General features: G+C 44.4%; 1 protein-coding gene across 1 annotated transcript in view; it reads right to left on the reverse strand.

The window, feature by feature from the left end:
* Window positions 1–407: 407 nt before the first annotated feature.
* itgav (integrin, alpha V) overlaps window positions 408–22618 on the reverse strand; it is a 75487-nt gene continuing 53276 nt past the window's right edge. Inside the window, exons 14-30 of the mRNA XM_029702065.1 lie at window positions 21881–21926; window positions 21083–21190; window positions 19864–19919; window positions 17620–17774; window positions 14798–14935; window positions 14167–14234; window positions 13255–13402; window positions 8493–8585; window positions 8069–8148; window positions 7154–7234; window positions 6546–6651; window positions 5719–5877; window positions 4908–5036; window positions 4556–4669; window positions 1793–1903; window positions 1454–1573; window positions 408–811 (exon numbers count right to left, since the gene is read on the reverse strand). Coding sequence (XP_029557925.1) covers window positions 713–811; window positions 1454–1573; window positions 1793–1903; window positions 4556–4669; window positions 4908–5036; window positions 5719–5877; window positions 6546–6651; window positions 7154–7234; window positions 8069–8148; window positions 8493–8585; window positions 13255–13402; window positions 14167–14234; window positions 14798–14935; window positions 17620–17774; window positions 19864–19919; window positions 21083–21190; window positions 21881–21926 — 1811 coding nt within the window. The 3' untranslated portion in view covers window positions 408–712. The remainder of the gene's footprint in view (window positions 812–1453; window positions 1574–1792; window positions 1904–4555; window positions 4670–4907; window positions 5037–5718; window positions 5878–6545; window positions 6652–7153; window positions 7235–8068; window positions 8149–8492; window positions 8586–13254; window positions 13403–14166; window positions 14235–14797; window positions 14936–17619; window positions 17775–19863; window positions 19920–21082; window positions 21191–21880; window positions 21927–22618) is intronic.

The raw sequence follows: 22618 nt of genomic DNA on the forward strand, positions 1-22618 counted from the left end.
CGGTCGATCTCCAGGAAGAGGGTTGGACTGAAAACCTACAGGACGGTAGATCTCCAGGAAGAGGGTTGGACTGAAAACCTACAGGACGGTAGATCTTCAGGAAGAGGGTTGGACTGATAACCTACAGGACAGTAGATCTCCAGGAAGAGGGTTGGACTGATAACCTACAGGATGGTAGATCTCCAGGAAGAGGGTTGGGCAGCCCTGGCCTATCGGCTATAGTTATTTAGTCATATCATGTGAATTAGGCCTCTTGTGAAATCGTTGTCAATAGCGACACATGTAAGTCTAGATTATTTATGGGTTGATCATAGAAATAGCTAAACAACTCAAAAGCAATTGACTGTCTATGGTGCAGGAACCTGTCTATGGTGCAGGAACCTGTCTATGGTGTAGGAACCTGTCTATGGTGTAGGAACCTGTCTATGGTGTAGGAACCTGTCTATGGTGCAGGAACCTGTCTATGGTGTAGGAACCTGTCTATGGTGTAGGAACCTGTCAATGGTGCAGGAACCACTGACTAAACTGCCTTTTTCTATTATCAAGACACCAACTGGTAACTGGTTAAGACAGCTCATGAGGTCTCCTAAATATCTGCTGGCTAGATGGGACTTTTTTTGATTTGCGAAATGTTCTACTCGTAAGATGCTGTGTGGATGCGGGTCCTGGTGTTGCATTGAAGCCTGGATACCTCCAGGGGTTGCTGGAGGTCTCAGGCTTCATTGTTCCTGTCACCGTTCTCCTGCGGTGCCAGCTGTTCCTTCTCCGTGTTGTCCTCCTGAGGGGGGCGTACACGCTTGAAGAAACCCAGCTGGAGGGAGGGAGGCACAGACAATTAGGATCCTACATCCTCTAATTCTACTAATCACTTATTCAACTTCTATAGCGCTTTTTATTACAGAAGGAATCTGAAAGCGCTGTTATCTGAACAGGCAGATACAGTCTACAAAAGGGCTATCACAACTGCTTAGAAATCCATCCACTCCATGTCAGGACTTGACAGGTTAAAACAAGATGGTTCAAAAATGACAATTTCTATAAAAATTTGTAAACCCTGTTTGTAAGCTTTAATATGATATCAATCTCAACCGTTTTATCTTTTCCAGTGATGTAAACACTCAAATTGTTTAATATTTTCCAGTGATGAAAACATGGATGTCTCATGGTACTTTGGGATATGCAAAAATCAACTTTGAGCCCCTTTATCTCATGAATGTTTTGGCATTCAGGTCCAAAAAAAAATCACTTTCTGAGCACTTCTACAATGGACAAATACGTACGGAAGGTTTCGTTCAAATCGAAAGGTGTGCCGTCAAAAAAAAGGGATTGAATTCAAAATGGATTTACCCTACAGTGTTTCTTGCTTATGCCTAATTTTCAACACAGGCCACTAGATGGACTTTTATGGAAACAAGAGAGGATAGGAGGCAAGGGAAGGAAAGGTTTGACTCACCTTATACATGATGAAGATAAGTAGAGCCAGCAACAGTAGTCCAGCCAGCACAGCCAGGGCCACCACCCACCCAGGGACAGGTTCAGGATCAACTTTCACCCAGATCACTGACATACTCACCTGAAAGACACATCACAGGGTTTTACAGCAGAACACATCTCTATTCATCCAATACACAGAGACAACGGAAATGACTTATTTGCTGTGGTAGTAGTCAGCCATAAAGAACCATATAGGATCCTATGGACTCTGGTCAAAAGTAGTGGACTATATAGAGACTAGGGTTCCATTTCAGAGGCAGGACCTGGTTCATCTCCATGATGCCTTCATGTGACTCACCGTAATAGCGTTGGAGGGCAGTTCAGACACCAGGTTCTTGTTATAAGGCATCTCTATGACGCTGAAGGAAGCGGAGGATCTCACGGTGAACGATCGGTTCTGGCTCTCAGTCTGGATGAAAGAAACACATCATCACAGCTCGATTTTATTACATCAAAAGGTAGCCAACATACTAGGCTTTTCTTTAAGTTATGGCCCATATAGCTAGCCTGGTGGTGCCAGATTTATTTAAGTTATGGCCCATATAGCTAGCCTGGTGGTGCCAGATTTATTTAAGTTATGGCCCATATAGCTAGCCTGGTGGTGCCAGATTTATTTAAGTTATGGCCCATATAGGTAGCCTGGTGGTGCCAGATTTATTTAAATGATGACTCATATAGCTAGCCTGGTGGTGCCAGATTTATTAAAGTTATGGCCCATATAGCTAGTCTGGTGGTGACAGATTTATTTAAGTTATTTCCCATATAGCTAGCCTGGTGGTGCCAGATTTATTTAAGTTATGGCCCATATAGCTAGTCTGTTGGTGCCAAATCTATTTGAGTTATGGCCCATATAGCTAGCCTGGTGGTTCCAGATCTATTTGTGCAGATCTAGTGCGGTGTGTCAATAGCGAGCTTACCAAGCATACACTATGCTTCAACCAGGTGTACCAGGCTCTTGTTCATTAGGGCACACCAGTGGCGACCCATCATTCAGGGCATTTTGGGTTGCCTGTTGTGCATGTTATTTTGGCATTAATACGTGTCGCATATCAGTTTGCAAACAATGTAAACAAAAAAAACAAAAAATAATTATAATTGAGTTAATAAACCCTCCATACAAACATGGTCTCTTTTTGTCTCTCTTAATTCAGGTGTTTCAGCCTAGCTCAGTGCTTTCTGTGGTGTTGGGGCAGCCAGTGGAAAATACGAAGCGTAAGGGTTAGTAATGTCCTCTTGTTGCGCCGTGATTGGCTCAGTGTTCTGTCACTCATGGGGACACTACGTCACTGCCAAATCTAAGGGTAGACCTTGAAAATTCAAGCCCCTTGGGTGCTGCCATAGTTACATTAGAAGTGCCCATCCAAGAAGGCTTAAGGTCATTGGCCACAGATAAAATTGTCAAATCACGTTATATCTACAGTAGCTTTGATTGGACTGATCATGTCAACAGCATAGTTTCAAAATCTTAGCTAGCAAGCTAGCAGTCATCATCATGAATCAAGTCAACAATCTACTGGCAAATCCTTTTTAGTTCTTGTAATATGAAGAGAAATAATGAAGAGAAATGATAGATAAAAGATATTGGTGCTCATTGGCCATAAACATTACACAACAAGTTGGAAATCGCAAATTCAACAATGAGTGGTTTGGAAGGAATCAGTGGCTAACTAAAGATCACTGACGTCATCATGATTCGACCTTGTTTTTTTGCCGAGTTCCCAGTCTTGAAAGCACCATAAATCCAGAGAATAACTGACTTTGATGACAAAAAGGACCGTCGCGCCACCTTCCCGTTCAAGTGAGCACAGCACAACAAGGTGAGTCCAAAAATGTGTTGTACACAGCTGCATAAATTATATAATATGCCAGGTAGATATGTATACTGTAGATAAGAAAGTAATACTAAGTGTATGTTGTGTAGTAAGCTGTTAGTAGCCCATGTGCCTCACCCTAATAATTTGGTCTATTTACCCCTCTTAAATTCACCAACTGTTCTGACTTGGTGGTGCACAAGTAGCCTATAACCTGTTTTAGAGAAATGTAATCATAGAATATTGTAAGAGCTTTCATTGTCTGCTTGTATGCCCCCTTTATTTATCCTACGGTTCTGACTTGGTGTACAGGGAGAACACTGTAAGAACGGCCCATGTTCTGAATTCTGTCGCTGTACATTTCAAAAGTGCTGAACAAATAGTTATATTGACTATGTCCGTCCTAGCTCGCTCATTAATATCTTAATCGAAATAACGGATTTCCTCTTATCTGCCTGTCATCCCTTTATGCCATAGTTTGTACATCTCAATTGTCAGTAGAAACCACATTTGTTTAAGCAAGTCAGCCATATCAGCTATGTTTTTTTAAAGGCAGTAAATGAGTCTGAATGAACTGTTTCGCTGCCAGACAAGGCTCCGCTGATAGCCAGGTGTAGCAGTGATAAGGTGTTGGGACTGCTGTTCGGACTCTGCAGTTGTGACAGCTTTATGTAGATCCTAACAGTTTGTGGGCACCGATTGTCACTGTTATAGTGCAATTCATGTATTGTTTAGTGTTGTGTTGTGTAGTGGCTTTGCTGGCATGCATCCCCTCCAAAAATGTTTGGTTTGCCCCACCAAGATTTACATGCTAAAATCGCCACTGGGGCACACTGTAGCAACATGTCTTGAAATGGAAATCAGAAACTGCATTTCTCATTGGACAGATAGTACCTCCAATGTTTCAGTCCCGTTTGGTGCCTAATGAACACAACCCTGCTGTATGCTTCAACTACAGTACGTGGGACGTCACATCTGGCGGAAGGTGAGTGGACGTACGATACAGCACAGCACAAACACATCTGGGACCACGAGGCTAGTATATAACCTCTAGGGCCCTCAAACTAAACTCGATACCTCGAAGCCAGTTCCACTGCGTTTTCCCCCCCCATTGTTCCCCTCTAATCAGGGAGTGATTTAGAGGGTGCAATTAATTATCAGGTAGAAAAGAAAACCAGCAGGCTCCAGACCTCCTCGTATGTTAAGAGTTGCTAATCCCTGCTCTAGGGGATAACAGACAGGAGTCTCACCTTGAGGAAGGTGGCCACCCCCAGCCTGGAGTGGATGTAGAGGGTAGTACTCTGACCTCTCTCCAGACGGCCCACCTGACACCGGATCTTCAGGCACTGGGCTTTCGAACAGTCCTGAGTGAGGAGACACACATTCAGAGTGACATTAAACACACACACACACACACACAATCCATATGGCTAATGCTATCTGTATGATTACATTAGTACTGTAGCCAACAGAGTTAACGATTCAGGAAGTACATTTCAGACTTGCAAGTTTACTTCCTGAATCAACTGAACTGAAATGGAATTGACCCGAAACCCTGGTATAAATGACAGTACAGCATTAGCCAGGTAATCACGCCATTACCAGAGTTTCCAGGTCTCCCTCCATCTCTTTCTTCGCCAGCTCTCTGCGGTGAACATGGTTCCTGTCCCTCCCCTCTGTATTGTCTCCACTGGTGGAAGCTGAACCATTTGTCTCTCCTGACAGAGGATTCTAGAATGGACAGAGAGAGAGAGGAGAATCCCTTCAATAACTTAGATTATTATGTCACCAATAGCAACGTATGCTCTATCTCAACTGTTTAACAATCTGTTCCCTCATTGTCTCCCTCCTGTTCATTTGAACTGATGGAAAATGCTGACTGGTGTAACAACGCGGTGGCAGCTTAGTTTATCGCCAGGCTGACGTCCACCTGGTCGCCAGGCTGACGTCCACCTGGTCGCCAGGCTGACGTCCACCTGGTCGCCAGGCTGACGTCCACCAGGTCGCCAGGCTGACGTCCACCAGGTCGCCTGGCTGACGTCCACCAGGTCGCCAGGCTGACGTCCACCTGGTCGCCAGGCTGACGTCCACCTGGTCGCCAGGCTGACGTCCACCTGGTCGCCAGGCTGACGTCCACCTGGTCGCCAGGCTGACGTCCACCTGGTCGCCAGGCTGACGTCCACCTGGTCGCCTGGCTGACGTCCACCTGGTCGCCTGGCTGACGTCCACCTGGTCGCCTGGCTGACGTTCACCTGGACGCCAGGATAACGTTCACCTGGTCACTTCTTTCAGATCAGTGCAAAAATAAACGGGAGGAGCAAAGGAGAGGACAGACTGTTTTCAGACAATTGGAAAAAGAGCCAGTGTCTAGTCTGAATGGAAGGCTGAACGGAAGGGAAAGAATATCACATACTGAGACATTGAGTGGGTTGATCTCCATGTCTGTGCTGCAGTTCATGCCTCCGTCCACCTCTAGTTTAGTGATGTAGAGTAGAGAGCCGTTGTTGAACCTGTAGGGCCACTCGATGTCCAGCATGGCCTTGCTGAAGGTACTGGGACCTCTGTTACGCAACTGGAATAAGACAGATTGTAGTTACCGGTACTGCTCCAGGCTTCACTGACTTATAATGGTGATTAATGGTATTATGTAAAAGGTCAGCTATGTCCGTTTTTACATTTATCAGTTGACGTTAATCTACGGGTAAATTACGCGGCGGGTCTAATGTCACGACGCGGCGGGTCCAATGTCACGCCGCGGCGGGTCCAATGTCACGCCGCGGCGGGTCTAATGTCACGACGCGGCGGGTCTAATGTCACGCCGCGGCGGGTCTAATGTCACGCCGCGGCGGGTCTAATGTCACGCCGCGGCGGGTCTAATGTCACGCCGCGGCGGGCCTAATGTCACGACGCGGCGGGCCTAATGTCACGACGCGGCGGGCCTAATGTCACGACGCGGCGGGCCTAATGTCACGACGCGGCGGGTCTAATGTCACGACGCGGCGGGTCTAATGTCCCGACGCGGCGGGTCTAATGTCCCGACGCGGCGGGTCTAATGTCCCGACGCGGCGGGTCTAATGTCACGACACGGTGGGTCTAATGTCACGACACGGTCGGTCTAACGTCATGAAATGGAACCCAATATAGTGCATTACTTTTGACCAGCCTATTTAGGGAATAGGGTGCCATTTGACCAGCCTATATAGGGAAAATGGTGCCATTTCAGACAGTGTCATGGTTGACCTCATAGATGTGCAGTATTTGTGGACCGATGTCGTCTCCTACGACAGGTTTCTCTTTGGGCTTCCAGTTAGCGATGGGCAGGAAAACCTGGTCAGGAAGCGCCACCCTACAGCAGAGGGAAGAGGGGGGGGGGGGGGGTTCAACGACTGGGCTATACATATTTATAAGTACATTCTGCATTTCTTCACATTCTGTGACCGTGAATCAGTAAAGTCATTACTATATCAGAGATGGTAGGGGTACATTAGTACTGTCTTTGCTACTAAACCATTTATCAATAATACAAACATTCCATCAAACTAAACCCTTCTGTACCAAACCCTCAGGTCTGAGGCACAGACAGACAAAGCTGAAGGTCCCACCTGGGATTTGAGCCGGCAGATATTTACTAATTACCTGCAAATTATAATATAAATGCAATCGGCACTTTATGATGTATGTTGGTGACCTCCCACCTGCCCATTAGGGTAGGATAAGGTGCAGGAGAATATACTAAAAAATGAAGAAGAATTCTTTGCACACTTCAATTAGATGATATTTCTGTACTTAACAGCTAAGCTTTTGTTCAGTAATGGCCTTCATTGGAGAAGAAGACATGTCAACATTACCCTCTGATATCCACATTGGCCAGAACAGCCAGCTTTGTGATGCTGGAGGCCAGACTGCTGGTGCTGTTGAACTGGTTGGAACTGAAAGACAATATTATATTATTAACTTATAAAAAAATTAAAAGACCAGATCGTGAAAACATCAGATAAGCAGTGTACACAGTACAGGTTGATGCTAAAACACAAAATGTCCACAGGGTGGAACCATTGCATTGTATTATAACTTTTGTCCATGATTTGAACAGGCTGCTAAAGCCTCAATTTATTTTTTATTTTTTTTAAACCTCCAGACAATTCCACCACAAGACACATGGGCTCTCAACTATATTCTAAACAATTTAACAATGACTTTGATCAACAGAATATGGTTTGTAGAGAGGACCAGCGTGACCTTGGGTTAGCGGGAGACTAAATGAGAGGTTTTCCTTCATAACAACAAAGCCAGACAAAGGATACAGCTACTCTGTCATTTACATGCTCCTTTCAATCCAACCAGGGAAAACAGAAATACCATGTTTTAGGACGCATCCCAAACTTATTCCCTATATAGTGCACTACATTTGCTCTGGTCAGAGCGGTTCACTATAGGGAGTAGGGTGCAGTTTGGGACACGACTTTAGTCTCACTGTCTGTTACTACAGAGTCAAGATGTGTGTGGAGAAAGTACAGGGAGTCTCTTCTCTAAAATGATTTTAGTTAAATTAGGTCCTATTCGACGATGTGTGAGACACCATTTCATTCCTTTTTATTTATACAGGTTAGGTTCATTAAGATTTAAAAGTCTCGCGAGAGAGACTTGTATACATACCCAGTTGTTCAAAAATAAATCTCAGGAAAAGTAATTTTATTTCCAAAAGCCATACCTGTAAGAATGACTGTATTCTGAAGCCGTTTTTTTTGTTACCAGTTCATTACCTCTTTATCTGCAGGTCAAACTTGACAAACGTGTCCTGCTCCGAGAGCTGATGAACACTGAAACGGAGTCCGGCCAGCACCTGAAGACGACATCACACCAGAGCATTGGGATCATCACCATTCTGATTGTTAAGTCTCGTAACTCTTATACAGGCAGCACAATTCTGAAACGTTTTCCAAAAATGTTTTATTTTTTTTATTTTTTTTTTTACAATAAATGATCAGATTTGGGCAGCCTGTGTAAACGCACCCTCTGATCAGAATCATAAATCATCTTTATTCACATGTACCAGGAATTTGAACTGGGGAAAATGGTGCTGACTAGGTGTCTAGTCAACACCAACATAGAAATAGAACACCTAGAACAGACATCCCCCATTCAGGTCAACGGGACGGATACCATCTGAACGCCCCATTAACTCACCTTAATTCCTCCTTTCATTGGGTTCCCCAGGTCACACACCACCACCCTGGTCTGGTTCTCTGTCTTGTAGGCACAGGACAATCTAGACAGAGTCTGCAAGGGAGAAACCGACAAAATGCATGATACTATGTTATGTTGATAGCTAGTCACTTTAACTATACCTACATGTACATATTACCTTAATTACCTCGACTAACCTGTGGGCGCGTACATTGACTCTGTACCGTAACACCCTGTATATAGTCTCCACATTGACTCTGTACCAGTAACCCCCTGTATATAGCCTCCACAATGACTCTGTACCAGTAACCCCCTGTATATAGCCTCCACATTGACTCTGTACCAGTACCCCCTGTATATAGCCTCCACATTGACTCTGTACCGTAACACCCTGTATATAGCCTCCACATTGACTCTGTACCGGTACCCCCTGTATATAGCCTCCACATTGACTCTGTACCAGTAACCCCCTGTATATAGCCTCCACATTGACTCTGTACCAGATACCCCCTGTATATAGCCTCCACATTGACTCTGTACCGGTACACCCTGTATATAGCCTCCACATTGACTCTGTACCAGTACCCCCTGTATATAGCCTCCACATTGACTCTGTACTGGTACCCCCTGTATATAGCCTCCACATTGACTCTGTACCGGTACCCCCTGTATATAGCCTCCACATTGACTCTGTACCAGTAACCCCCTGTATATAGCCTCCACATTGACTCTGTACCAGATACCCCCTGTATATAGCCTCCACATTGACTCTGTACCGGTACACCCTGTATATAGCCTCCACATTGACTCTGTACCGGTACCCCCTGTATATAGCCTCCACATTGACTCTGTACTGGTACCCCCTGTATATAGCCTCCACATTGACTCTGTACCGGTACCCCCCTGTATATAGCCTCCACATTGACTCTGTACCGGTACCCCCTGTATATAGCCTCCACATTGACTCTGTACTGGTACCCCCTGTATATAGCCTCCACACTGACTCTGTACCGGTACCCCCTGTATATAGCCTCCACATTGACTCTGTACCGGTACCCCCTGTATATAGCCTCCACATTGACTCTGTACCGGTACCCCCTGTATATAGCCTCCACATTGACTCTGTACCGGTACACCCTGTATATAGCCTCCACATTGACTCTGTACCGGTACCCCCTGTATATAGCCTCCACATTGACTCTGTACCGGTACCCCCTGTATATAGCCTCCACATTGACTCTGTACCGGTACCCCCTGTATATAGCCTCCACATTGACTCTGTACCGGTACCCCCTGTATATAGCCTCCACATTGACTCTGTACCGGTACCCCCTGTATATAGCCTCCACATTGACTCTGTACCGGTACCCCCTGTATATAGCCTCCACATTGACTCAGTACCGGTACCCCCTGTATATAGCCTCCACATTGACTCTGTACCGGTACCCTCTGTATATAGCCTCCACATTGACTCTGTACCGTAATACCCTGTATATAGCCTCCACATTGACTCTGTACCGGTACCCCCTGTATATAGCCTCCACATTGACTCTGTACCAGTAACCCCCTGTATATAGCCTCCACATTGACTCTGTACCAGTAACCCCCTGTATATAGCCTCCACATTGACTCTGTACCGTAACACCCTGTATATAGCCTCCACATTGACTCTGTACCAGTAACCCCCTGTATATAGCCTCCACATTGACTCTGTACCAGTAACCCCCTGTATATAGCCTCGCTACTGTTATTTTATTGCTGATGTTCAATTACTTGTTACTTTAAAAAAAAAATATTTACTTAACCCTTATTTTTCTTAAAACTGCATTGTTGGTTAAAGGCTTGCAATTAAGCGTTTCACTGTAAGGTCTACTACACCTGTTGTATTCATCATTTCACTGTGAGGTCTACTACACCTGTTGTATTCAGCATTTCACTGTGAGGTCTACTACATCTGTTGTATTCAGCGTTTCACTGTAAGGTCTACTACACCTGTTGTATTCAGCATTTCACTGTGAGGTCTACTACACCTGTTGTATTCAGCATTTCACTGTAAGGTCTACTACACCTGTTGTATTCAGCATTTCACTCTGAGGTCTACTACACCTGTTGTATTCAGCATTTCACTGTGAGGTCTACTACACCTGTTGTATTCAGCATTTCACTGTGAGGTCTACTACACCTGTTGTATTCAGCATTTCACTGTGAGGTCTACTACACCTGTTGTATTCAGCATTTCACTGTGAGGTCTACTACATCTGTTGTATTCAGCGTTTCACTGTAAGGTCTACTACACCTGTTGTATTCAGCATTTCACTGTGAGGTCTACTACACCTGTTGTATTCAGCATTTCACTGTAAGGTCTACTACACCTGTTGTATTCAGCATTTCACTGTGAGGTCTACTACACCTGTTGTATTCAGCATTTCACTGTGAGGTCTACTACACCTGTTGTATTCAGCATTTCACTGTAAGGTCTACTACACCTGTTGTATTCAGCATTTCACTGTGAGGTCTACTACACCTGTTGTATTCAGCATTTCACTGTGAGGTCTACTACACCTGTTGTATTCAGCATTTCACTGTGAGGTCTACACCTGTTGTATTCAGCATTTCACTGTGAGGTCTACTACACCTGTTGTATTCAGCATTTCACTGTGAGGTCTACACCTGTTGTATTCAGCATTTCACTGTAAGGTCTACTACACCTGTTGTATTCAGCATTTCACTGTAAGGTCTACTACACTTGTTGTATTCAGCATTTCACTGTAAGGTCTACTACACCTGTTGTATTCAGCATTTCACTGTGAGGTCTACCACACCTGTTGTATTCAGCATTTCACTGTAAGGTCTACTACACCTGTTGTATTCAGCATTTCACTGTGAGGTCTACTACACCAGTTGTATTCAGCGTTTCACTGTAAGGTCTACTACACCTGTTGTATTCAGGCCGCATGTGCCATTTTTGTTGTTGATTTAACACCTTATGTAATGGATAACCTAGCCACTACTGTACCGGGTTTTATGCACAGGAAAGTCATACATAGTCTGGGACGAGGAAATGAATAGGATCTACTAGCTTGACTACTGCAATCCATCGGTTTCATATTTCATTGTCAAAACCACAAACTGTTGTATTGTATTGTCCTTCCCTTTGGAGTGTATCTTTCCTTCGGCACGATCAGGCAGTGGGGGAACACTCAACACACAGAGGCAAGACTACACTGAGTGTACAAAACATTAGGAACACCTGCTCTTTCCATGACATAGACTGACCAGGTGAAAGCTATGATCCCTTATTGATGTCACTTGCTAACTTCCACTTCAAATCAGTGTAGAATAGAAGGGGAGGAGACAGGTTAAATCATTATTTTTAAGCCTTGAAACAAAATATTGAAGTGCCTTTGAATGGGGTATGGTAGTAGGTGCCAGGCACACCGGTTTGTGTGGGTCAAGAACGGCAACGCTGCTGCTGGATTTTTCATGCTCAACAGTTTCCTGTGTGTGTATCAAGAATGGTCCACCACCCAAAGAACATCCAGCCATCTTGACACAACTGTGGGAAGCATTGAAATCAACATTGGCCATTGTCTCTGTGGAACGCTTTTGGCACCTTGTAGAGTCCATATGGACCTGACGAATTGAGGCTGTTCTGAGGGCAAAAGTGGGGGGCTGCCACTCAATATTAGGAAGGTGTTCCTAATGTGTAATTTACACTGAGTGAAGCTGATGTTAGCTGGTTGGTTAAGTTTCCACCTGACACTGCAGAAAAAAATCGATTCCATGTTTATATATTCCCATAGACACAGTATGTGTACAGTGCCTGTTAGATATTGGGAGCATCCTGGGATGTGCTTTTGTACGTTATCGCTGTAAGAGAACGAGTTAGCTAGCATTCTCTATTTGTACGTTATCGCTGTAAGAGAACGTGTTAGCTAGCATGCTCTATTTGTATGTTATCGCTGTAAGAGAACGCGTTAGCTAGCATTCTCTATTTGTATGTTATCGCTGTATGAGAACGAGTTAGCTAGCATTCTCTATTTGTACGTTATCGCTGTAAGAGAACGAGTTAGCTAGCATTCTCTATTTGTACGTTATTGCTGTAAGAGAACGTGTTAGCTAGCATGCTCTATTTGTATGTTATCGCTGTAAGAGAACGAGTTAGCTAGCATTCTCTATTTGTATGTTATCGCTGTATGAGAACGAGTTAGCTAGCATTCTCTATTTGTACATTATCGCTGTAAGAGAACGCGTTAGCTAGCATTCTCTATTTGTATGTTATCGCTGTAAGAGAACGAGTTAGCTAGCATTCTCTATTTGTACGTTATCGCTGTAAGAGAACGCGTTAGCTAGCATTCTCTATTTGTATGTTATCGCTGTAAGAGAACGAGTTAGCTAGCATGCTCTATTTGTACGTTATCGCTGTAAGAGAACGTGTTAGCTAGCATGCTCTATTTGTATGTTATCGCTGTAAGAGAACGAGTTAGCTAGCATTCTCTATTTGTATGTTATCGCTGTATGAGAACGAGTTAGCTAGCATTCTCTATTTGTACATTATCGCTGTAAGAGAACGCGTTAGCTAGCATTCTCTATTTGTGTCTATCGTCAGAATAAACACCAATCAACTGAGATCACTGGCTGGACAGTACTTTGGTTTAAAACCACAACGCAAGAGAGTTACGAAGTACGATCACATCTGTTACACCTGGTGCCCGAGACCAGTCTAGTTGTCTTCACTGGCCTCTATTTTATTTTACTTTACCTCACTGTTACGTACGACCCCGGTGAAGTCAGCCTGGGGAGGAAGGAAGACATGTAGCTCTGCCTCGTACGCCCCCTCTCCTCTGTTCTCCGCTGTCACCTCCAGGGTCAAGGGGTTATCATCTCCTATGTAGATCTGCTTCTGGTCACTGGGGATGTCAGAGATCAGATTGACAGAATGATCTGCTTCTGGTCACTGGGGATGTCAGAGATCAGATTGACAGAATAATCTGCTTCTGGTCACTGGGGATGTCAGAGATCAGATTGACAGAACGATCTGCTTGTGGTCACTGGGGATGTCAGAGATCAGATTAACAGAATAATCTGCTTCTGGTCACTGGGGATGTCAGAGATCAGATTGACAGAATGATCTGCTTCTGGTCACTGGGGATGTCAGAGATCAGATTAACAGAATGATCTGCTTCTGGTCACTGGGGAGGTCAGAGATCAGATTGACAGAATGGAGTTAGACTATGGGAAGGTTCCCATAATTTTGCTATGCCAAAATTCCTAGGTTTGACAGAAATCCTGGCTGGAGGATTGCCTCCCTGGTTATGCTCGCCTGATTATGGGAATCCTCCAACTAGGATTTCAGAAAACCCTGGGACGATTTCTGGGATTTTGTAACCTTACTCAGTCAGGATCATCTCCTTCTGGTCACTGGTAGTAGAAAGAAAACTAATGGAAAAGTTAGGACCATCTCACTGATGCCTGATTCACACTAGATGGTCAACCAGAACCTTACTGTGCTGGCTGGCTACATCACTTTGTCTTTTCCAGCATGGTTTCAACAACTACGGTGGATGTGTAACCAGACCAAAACAGCTCGACTTGGCTAGCTATGGTAGGAATGAATGAATGTGGCATGAGATCCTGGAAGAGGAGGTAACTAAACAAGTGATGGACCACTCACCTCACTACAGACAGCTTGAGGTCTGGCTTGCAGATGTTGTCATCTCCACAGTCCAGTAGGACATGGGCCTGAAAAACATTGTCACAAGCAGACAGTTTGTTTACCCAACAAACCTGACACACCCTCCTACTCACCATGTGACCCACCTCTCCTACTCACCATGTGACCCACCTCTCCTACTCACCATGTGACCCACCTCTCCTACTCACCATGTGGCCCACCTCTCCTACTAACCATGTGACCCACCTCTCCTACTCACCATGTGACCCACCTCTCCTACTCACCATGTGACCCACCTCTCCTACTCACCATGTGACCCACCTCTCCTACTCACCATGTGACCCCCCTCTCCTACTCACCATGTGACCCCCCTCTCCTACTCACCATGTGACCCCCCTCTCCTACTAACCATGTGACCCCCCTCTCCTACTAACCATGTGACCCCCCTCTCCTACTAACCATGTGACCCACCTCTCCTACTCACTGTGTTATTGTATACCTGATCACAACAGTTACTGTCCTTCCCAAATGGCTCCCTACATGGCACGCTAGTTTTGACCAGAGCCCTGTGCCCTATATAGGGAATAGGGTGCCATTTGGGACGTATACTCAGTTAAAGACATATGTGTACTTGTTTGGAGATGTTGGTGGAGGTAGTCTGCTCCAGGATAGGCAGTAGGCCGGTCTTATCTGCAGCTTGCTGATAGTCCAGACTGAACTCCATGAACACAGAGATGGGAGTGATCTTATCCCGGAACTCAGAGTCCTCCTGCAGAGCAGAGAAAGACTTGGGTTTAGGGATGAGCATTTGAAATATTACACAACTATTCTATTGATTACACAACCTGTAATATCAACTGGTTATATTATATCATATGGAACACCATCTGTAATATCAACTGGTTATATTATATCATATGGAACACCATCTGTAATATCAACTGGTTATATTATATCATCTGGAACACCATCTGTAATATCAACTGGTTATATTATATCATATGGAACACCATCTGTAATATCAACTGGTTATTTTATATCATACGGAACACCATCTGTAATATCAACTGGTTATATTATATCATACGGAACACCATCTGTAATATCAACTGGTTATATTATATCATATGGAACACCATCTGTAATATCAACTGGTTATATTATATCATCTGGAACACCATCTGTAATATCAACTGGTTATATTATATCATCTGGAACACCATCTGTAATATCAACTGGTTATATTATATCATCTGGAACACCATCTGTAATATCAACTGGTTATATTATATCATATGGAACACCATCTGTAATATCAACTGGTTATATTATATCATACGGAACACCATCTGTAATATCAACTGGTTATATTATATCATACGGAACACCATCTGTAATATCAACTGGTTATATTATATCATACGGAACACCATCTGTAATATCAACTGGTTATATTATATCATACGGAACACCATCTGTAATATCAACTGGTTATATTATATCATACGGAACACCATCTGTAATATCAACTGGTTATATTATATCATACGGAACACCATCTGTAATATCAACTGGTTATATTATATCATATGGAACACCATCTGTAATATCAACTGGTTATATTATATCATATGGAACACCATCTGTAATATCAACTGGTTATATTATATCATATGGAACACCATCTGTAATATCAACTGGTTATATTATATCATACGGAACACCATCTGTAATATCAACTGGTTATATTATATCATACGGAACACCATCTGTAATATCAACTGGTTATATTATATCATATGGAACACCATCTGTAATATCAACTGGTTATATTATATCATACGGAACACCATCTGTAATATCAACTGGTAATATCATATCATATGGAACACCATCTGTAATATCAACTGGTTATATTATATCATATGGAACACCATCTGTAATATCAACTGGTTATATTATATCATATGGAACACCATCTGTAATATCAACTGGTTATATTATATCATATGGAACACCATCTGTAATATCAACTGGTTATATTATATCATATGGAACACCATCTGTAATATCAACTGGTTATATTATATCATACGGAACACCATCTGTAATATCAACTGGTTATATTATATCATATGGAACACCATCTGTAATATCAACTGGTTATATTATATCATATGGAACACCATCATAGCCTTGTTTTGTTAATTTAACAGACAAGACACACTTATTAACTGAGCCCTTATCACAGTCAAGACACATATTTTATATGTAAAAAAAAACATCATGTAATATATCAAAATAAAATAGAACAATATTTTTCCATCTCGTATCTGGAACAGTTACTCTCAGAGTGATCATTTGAAACGGATGGTGTGAGGAATATTTTCCTGGTGCACGTTAGGTCCCTTGATACCAATTGAGCAACAAATGTTTTCGACAACTTGTAGAATCCATGCCCTGAAGAATTCAGGCTGTTCTGGAGGCAAAGGTGGGTCTGACCCCTCAGTCCATATACAATCTGTGATAAAACTGTCAGAATTTGGCAAGGAATGTAGCTTGTGTATAACATCAGTTAGATATGTTTTATGGGCATTTATTTCTGTTGGCCTACGGGAGCTTGTGTGCGCACATAGGGCATGCGTGTATAAATGGAGCGATAGGAACACAATTGAGTGAGTTAGACATGGAGGGGAAGGGAAATTTAAGGATAAGAACTGTGTGATGCTTGGCTTAGTTTCTTTTTTTGTTGTGCCCTGCAAATGCACATGTACAAAAGGAACACTAGAGTCAAAGAAAATTAGCATTGTCTTTAAAAAAGCATTAACAACAACAAAAAATGGGCAGCCACAGATTGGGCAGCCACAAAGCACATTCCAACAAAATAGCTTAGAATATCTCTCTGGTTAAAGTTTGAATACTTGATTACTCATGATCATCCCTAGTAGGCTTTAGTAAACAGTAAGCAAAGCGGTGAAGTTGTAAACGTAGGAGTCATGCCCGACCAGAACCCTACTGTCCTGTCACAGCTATTTGCTTTCACATTGTGCTCTCCAGTATGGTTAGAGGAACTAGGGGCTATGCCAGGCCAACATAGTACAGCTCACCTTGGCTCAGCTCAGCACTGTGTAAAGGGTATTAGAGTGCTCAACACATTCCATGAACACATGCACACAGGACAATAAAACAGTGTATTGCTCAGCATCACTCACTAAAAGGAAGACCTACAGCAGAGGTGTCAATCTCATTCCATGGAGGGCCAAATGTCTGCAGGTTTTTGGTTTTTCCTTTCAATTAAGACCTAGACAACCAGGTGAGGGGTGAATTCCTTACTAATCAGTGACCTAAATTCATTCAAGGACAAGGGAGGAGTGAAAAACCCGCAGACACTGGGGCCCTCCGTGGAATGAGTTTGACACCAGTGGCCTAGAGCAATACTTAACAGTAACTCACTATGAGGAAGGCTTCTTGCTCCTCGCAGGCCGGTCCTTGGCCGTTGCTGACAGTCATGTTTTTCGTGTACTGGGACGTTTTGCTGTGGAGGAACATAACTCTCTTTGTCGCCCCCTTGTGTTTGAGTCTATCCAGGACAAGGTAAACCTGGAACTCTGACAAGTACACAGACAGACGGTAAACATGAGGCCTGGTTAGTGACTAAAACAGTCACTGACAGCTAGTTTTACACTCATGGCACTAGTGTGATATAAGCAATGCTTTCAGGGGAAATACTAATTTTTCCGAAAGACAAATCAAATCAAATTTGTCACATGCTTCGTATCAACAGCTGTAGACTAACAGTGAAATACTTACAGGTCCTTCCCAACAATGCAGAGATAAATAAAATAGAGAAATAATAGAAATGTAATAATACAAGTGATATTAAATACACAATGAGTAACGATAACTTGGCTCTATATACATGGGGCACCAGTACCAAGTGGATGTGCAGGAGTATGAGGTAATTATGGTAGATATGTACATATAACTAGGAATAAAGTGACTAGGAAACACGATAGATAATAAACACTAGCAGTAGCTTATGTGATGAGTCAAAAACGTTTGTGCAAAAAGGGTCAATGCAGATAGTCAAGGTAGCTATTTGGTTAAAGGGATACTTTGGGATGTTGGCAATGAGGCCCTTTATCCACTTCCCCAGAGTCTCTAACAGGCTACACTGCTAGCCTGAAGCTATGATCTAACAGGCTGCACTGCTAGCCTGAAGCTATGATCTAACAGGCTGCACTGCTAGCCTGAAGTTATGATCTAACAGGCTGCACTGCTAGCCTGAAGCTATGATCTAACAGGCTGCACTGCTAGCCTGAAGCTATGATCTAACAGGCTGTACTGCTAGCCTGAAGTTATGATCTAACAGGCTGCACTGCTAGCCTGAAGCTATGATCTAACAGGCTGTACTGCTAGCCTGAAGCTATGATCTAACAGGCTGCACTGCTAGCCTGAAGCTATGATCTAACAGGCTGCACTGCTAGCCTGAAGCTATGATCTAACAGGCTGCACTGCTAGCCTGAAGCTATGATCTAACAGGCTGTACTGCTAGCCTGAAGCTATGATCTAACAGGCTGCACTGCTAGCCTGAAGCTATGATCTAACAGGCTGCACTGCTAGCCTGAAGCTATGATCTAACAGGCTGCACTGCTAGCCTGAAGCTATGATCTAACTGGCTGCACTGCTAGCCTGAAGCTATGATCTAACAGACTGCACTGCTAGCCTGAAGTTATGATCTAACAGGCTGCACTGCTAGCCTGAAGTTATGATCTAACAGGCTGCACTGCTAGCCGGAAGCTATGATCTAACATGCCACAGGGCTAGCCTGAAGCTATGATCTAACAGGCTGCACTGCTAGCCTGAAGCTATGATCTAACAGGCTGCACTGCTAGCCGGAAGCTATGATCTAACAGGCCACAGGGCTAGCCTGAAGCTATGATCTAACAGGCTGCACTGCTAGCCTGAAGCTATGATCTAACAGGCTGCAATGCTAGCCTGAAGTTATGATCTAACAGGCTGCACTGCTAGCCTGAAGCTATGATCTAACAGGCTGCACTGCTAGCCTGAAGCTATGATCTAACAGGCTGCACTGCTAGCCTGAAGCTATGATCTAACAGGCTGCACTGCTAGCCTGAAGCTATGATCTAACAGGCTGCACTGCTAGCCTGAAGTTATGATCTAACAGGCCACAGGGCTAGCCTGAAGCTATGATCTAACTGGCTGCACTGCTAGCCTGAAGCTATGATCTAACAGGCCGCAGGGCTAGTCAGAAGCTATGATCTAACAGGCTGGGTAACAGGCTGGGTACAGCCAGACATGATGTCTCTACAGAAACTCAGAGGTGAGATGTGGTGCTATAGCTACTCTATGCATCCTACATGGTATCGTAATCCCGTTATAGTGCACTACTTTTGACCAGGTTCCACACGGCTCTGGTCAAAAGTAGCGCACCATGTAGGGAATAAAGGGTGTCCTTTTGGGACATAGGCACTATTTCATAGAAGTAAAGGGACAGACAGCTGTGTTTCGTGCTCTAACAGGAGTTCTCTGATTGAACAGCTTGTCGACAGGAGAGAAGCAAACGCTGTGCTTTAACACTATATCTAAGAGTAGCATTTGTTGAGTAGCAGAGCCCCGTAGGGATCCAATGTAGCGTAGAGTACTAGTAGTAGAAGATATCCTTCAGATACTTACTCAGTGAGGCTGGTGCACCTCTTCCACTCGCTTTAAGACAGTACTTCACTTTGAAACTGAGGGGAGAACAAGATATGACCAAAAACGAATCAGATTGAACTCTAAAACACAGGCTATAGTTTTCTCTAGCACCGAACAGTAACTAGATAAACATGTTGCATGTTCTGACATCAGCTCTGTCTGTCCGACAGTTAGACATGACGTTACCAGAGAGGAAGTCTGTCTGACAGTTAGACATGACGTTACCAGAGAGGAAGTCTGTCTGACAGATAGACATGACGTTACCAGAGAGGAAGTCTGTCTGACAGATAGACATGACGTTACCAGAGAGGAAGTCTGTCTGACAGATAGACATGACGTTACCAGAGAGGAAGTCTGTCTGACAGATAGACATGACGTTACCAGAGAGGAAGTCTGTCTGACAGATAGACATGACGTTACCAGAGAGGAAGTCTGTCTGACAGATAGACATGACGTTACCAGAGAGGAAGTCTGTCTGACAGATAGACATGACGTTACCAGAGAGGAAGTCTGTCTGACAGTTAGATATGACGTTACCAGAGAGGAAGTCTGTCTGACAGATAGACATGACGTTACCAGAGAGGAAGTCTGTCTGACAGATAGACATGACGTTACCAGAGAGGAAGTCTGTCTGACAGTTAGACATGACGTTACCAGAGAGGAAGTCTGTCTGACAGTTAGACATGACGTTACCAGAGACGAAGTCTGTCTGACAGATAGACATGACGTTACCAGAGAGGAAGTCTGTCTGACAGTTAGACATGACGTTACCAGAGACGAAGTCTGTCTGACAGATAGACATGACGTTACCAGAGAGGAAGTCTGTCTGACAGTTAGACATGACGTTACCAGAGAGGAAGTCTGTCTGACAGTTAGACATGACGTTACCAGAGAGGAAGTCTGTCTGACAGATAGACATGACGTTACCAGAGAGGAAGTCTGTCTGACAGTTAGACATGACGTTACCAGAGAGGAAGTCTGTCTGACAGTTAGACATGACGTTACCAGAGAGGAAGTCTGTCTGACAGATAGACATGACGTTACCAGAGAGGAAGTCTGTCTGACAGTCCACCCCCCCCCCCCCACACTGTTCATAACATTTTGGCTCCTCAATGCAGTCCCTGATATGGACCATGTATCACACACAGACATCAATATCTTCTCTATTTAAAAAGTGAACATTAATTATATTACTCACCAGGACACTTTAGTGTCACTGTCAGGCAGCTTGCAGCTCCTTTCCTCTGGGTTGAGGATCTGAGGGCTGATGTCCAGGGTGGTGTTAACACTGATGACAGGCCGGGCCCTGGGGGGGGGGGGGGGGGGGGGTCAGAAGTCAGGCCATATGCCATATACAGAACAGTGAGCACGGGGGGGTACCTCAAGTCAACATCAGAGAGCTCCAATAGATCTCATTGTGTTGAGGTCAGACCTCACCAGCGACCGGTCGACAATCTGACACCGTACAGGGAGGAGCGTTGATAAAGCTTTTCAATAAAACCAGAGCAATCTGGTGTTTCATGTATTATTATCTTCTTGTTGGAAGTCCTCTAGCAGCACAGGTCTCTGCTCTCACAGCCAGTCAGCCAGCGTGAGGAAAAAACTCACTCATCTATATGTGGGTTAGCATTGCTATCCAGAGGCCATCGGTCACGACCACAACAACAGAGATAGCTATTGGCTCAATTCACCAGTTGATACTTTAGAGTTGTACAGTATTGCATGTCAAATCTATACTGTATATGTCTGTGTTGTGGAACGCCTGTATAATATGTACGTTACATTAAGACTTATTGTGGACTTTGTCCACCAAACACATTCACTTTATAAATGAGAAACCGTTATTAAGGCTTAATGTGCCACTAATTGCATACAAATCATGTGGGATACTTTACATTAAACAGAAACACCTTGGATGGTTCAGGTGGGATGGATCATGAAGTACAGTACATTGAAGGCATGTGGAACATCAAAGGAAACTGCAGTACTACTGTACCTGTATAGAATGGCTTTGTCTGCACCAAATACACCAACTATTAAGTCTGTGGTGGAGAGACAGAAATGTAGAGAAGGGAGAGAGAGAGAGAGAAGGGGGGAGAGAGGTAGAGAAGGGGGGAGAGAGGTAGAGAAGGGGGAGAGAGGTAGAGAAGGGGGGAGAGAGGTAGAGAAGGGGGGGAGAGAGGTAGAGAAGGGGGGAGAGGGGTAGAGAAGGGGGGAGAGGGGTAGAGAAGGGGGAGAGAGGTAGAGAAGGGGGAGAGAGGTAGAGAAGGGGGGAGAGAGGTAGAGAAGGGGGAGAGAGGTAGAGAAGGGGGGAGAGAGGTAGAGAAGGGAGAGAGAGGTAGAGAAGGGAGAGAGAGGTAGAGAAGGGAGAGAGAGGTAGAGAAGGGAGAGAGGGGTAGAGAAGGGGGGAGAGGGGTAGAGAAGGGGGGGAGAGAGGTAGAGAAGGGGGGAGAGAGGTAGAGAAGGGGGGAGAGGTAGAGAAGGGGGGGAGAGGTAGAGAAGGGGGGAGAGAGGTAGAGAAGGGGGGAGAGGGGTAGAGAAGGGGGGAGAGAGGTAGAGAAGGGGGAGAGAGGTAGAGAAGGGAGAGAGAGGTAGAGAAGGGGGAGAGAGGTAGAGAAGGGGGGAGAGAGGTAGAGAAGGGGGGAGAGAGGTAGAGAAGGGGGGAGAGAGGTAGAGAAGGGGGGAGAGAGGGTAGAGAAGGGGGGAGAGAGGTAGAGAAGGGGGGAGAGAGGTA

Source organism: Salmo trutta, chromosome 20, assembly GCF_901001165.1.
Source record: "Salmo trutta chromosome 20, fSalTru1.1, whole genome shotgun sequence".
In the NCBI taxonomy this organism is placed as follows: Eukaryota; Metazoa; Chordata; class Actinopteri; order Salmoniformes; family Salmonidae; genus Salmo; species Salmo trutta.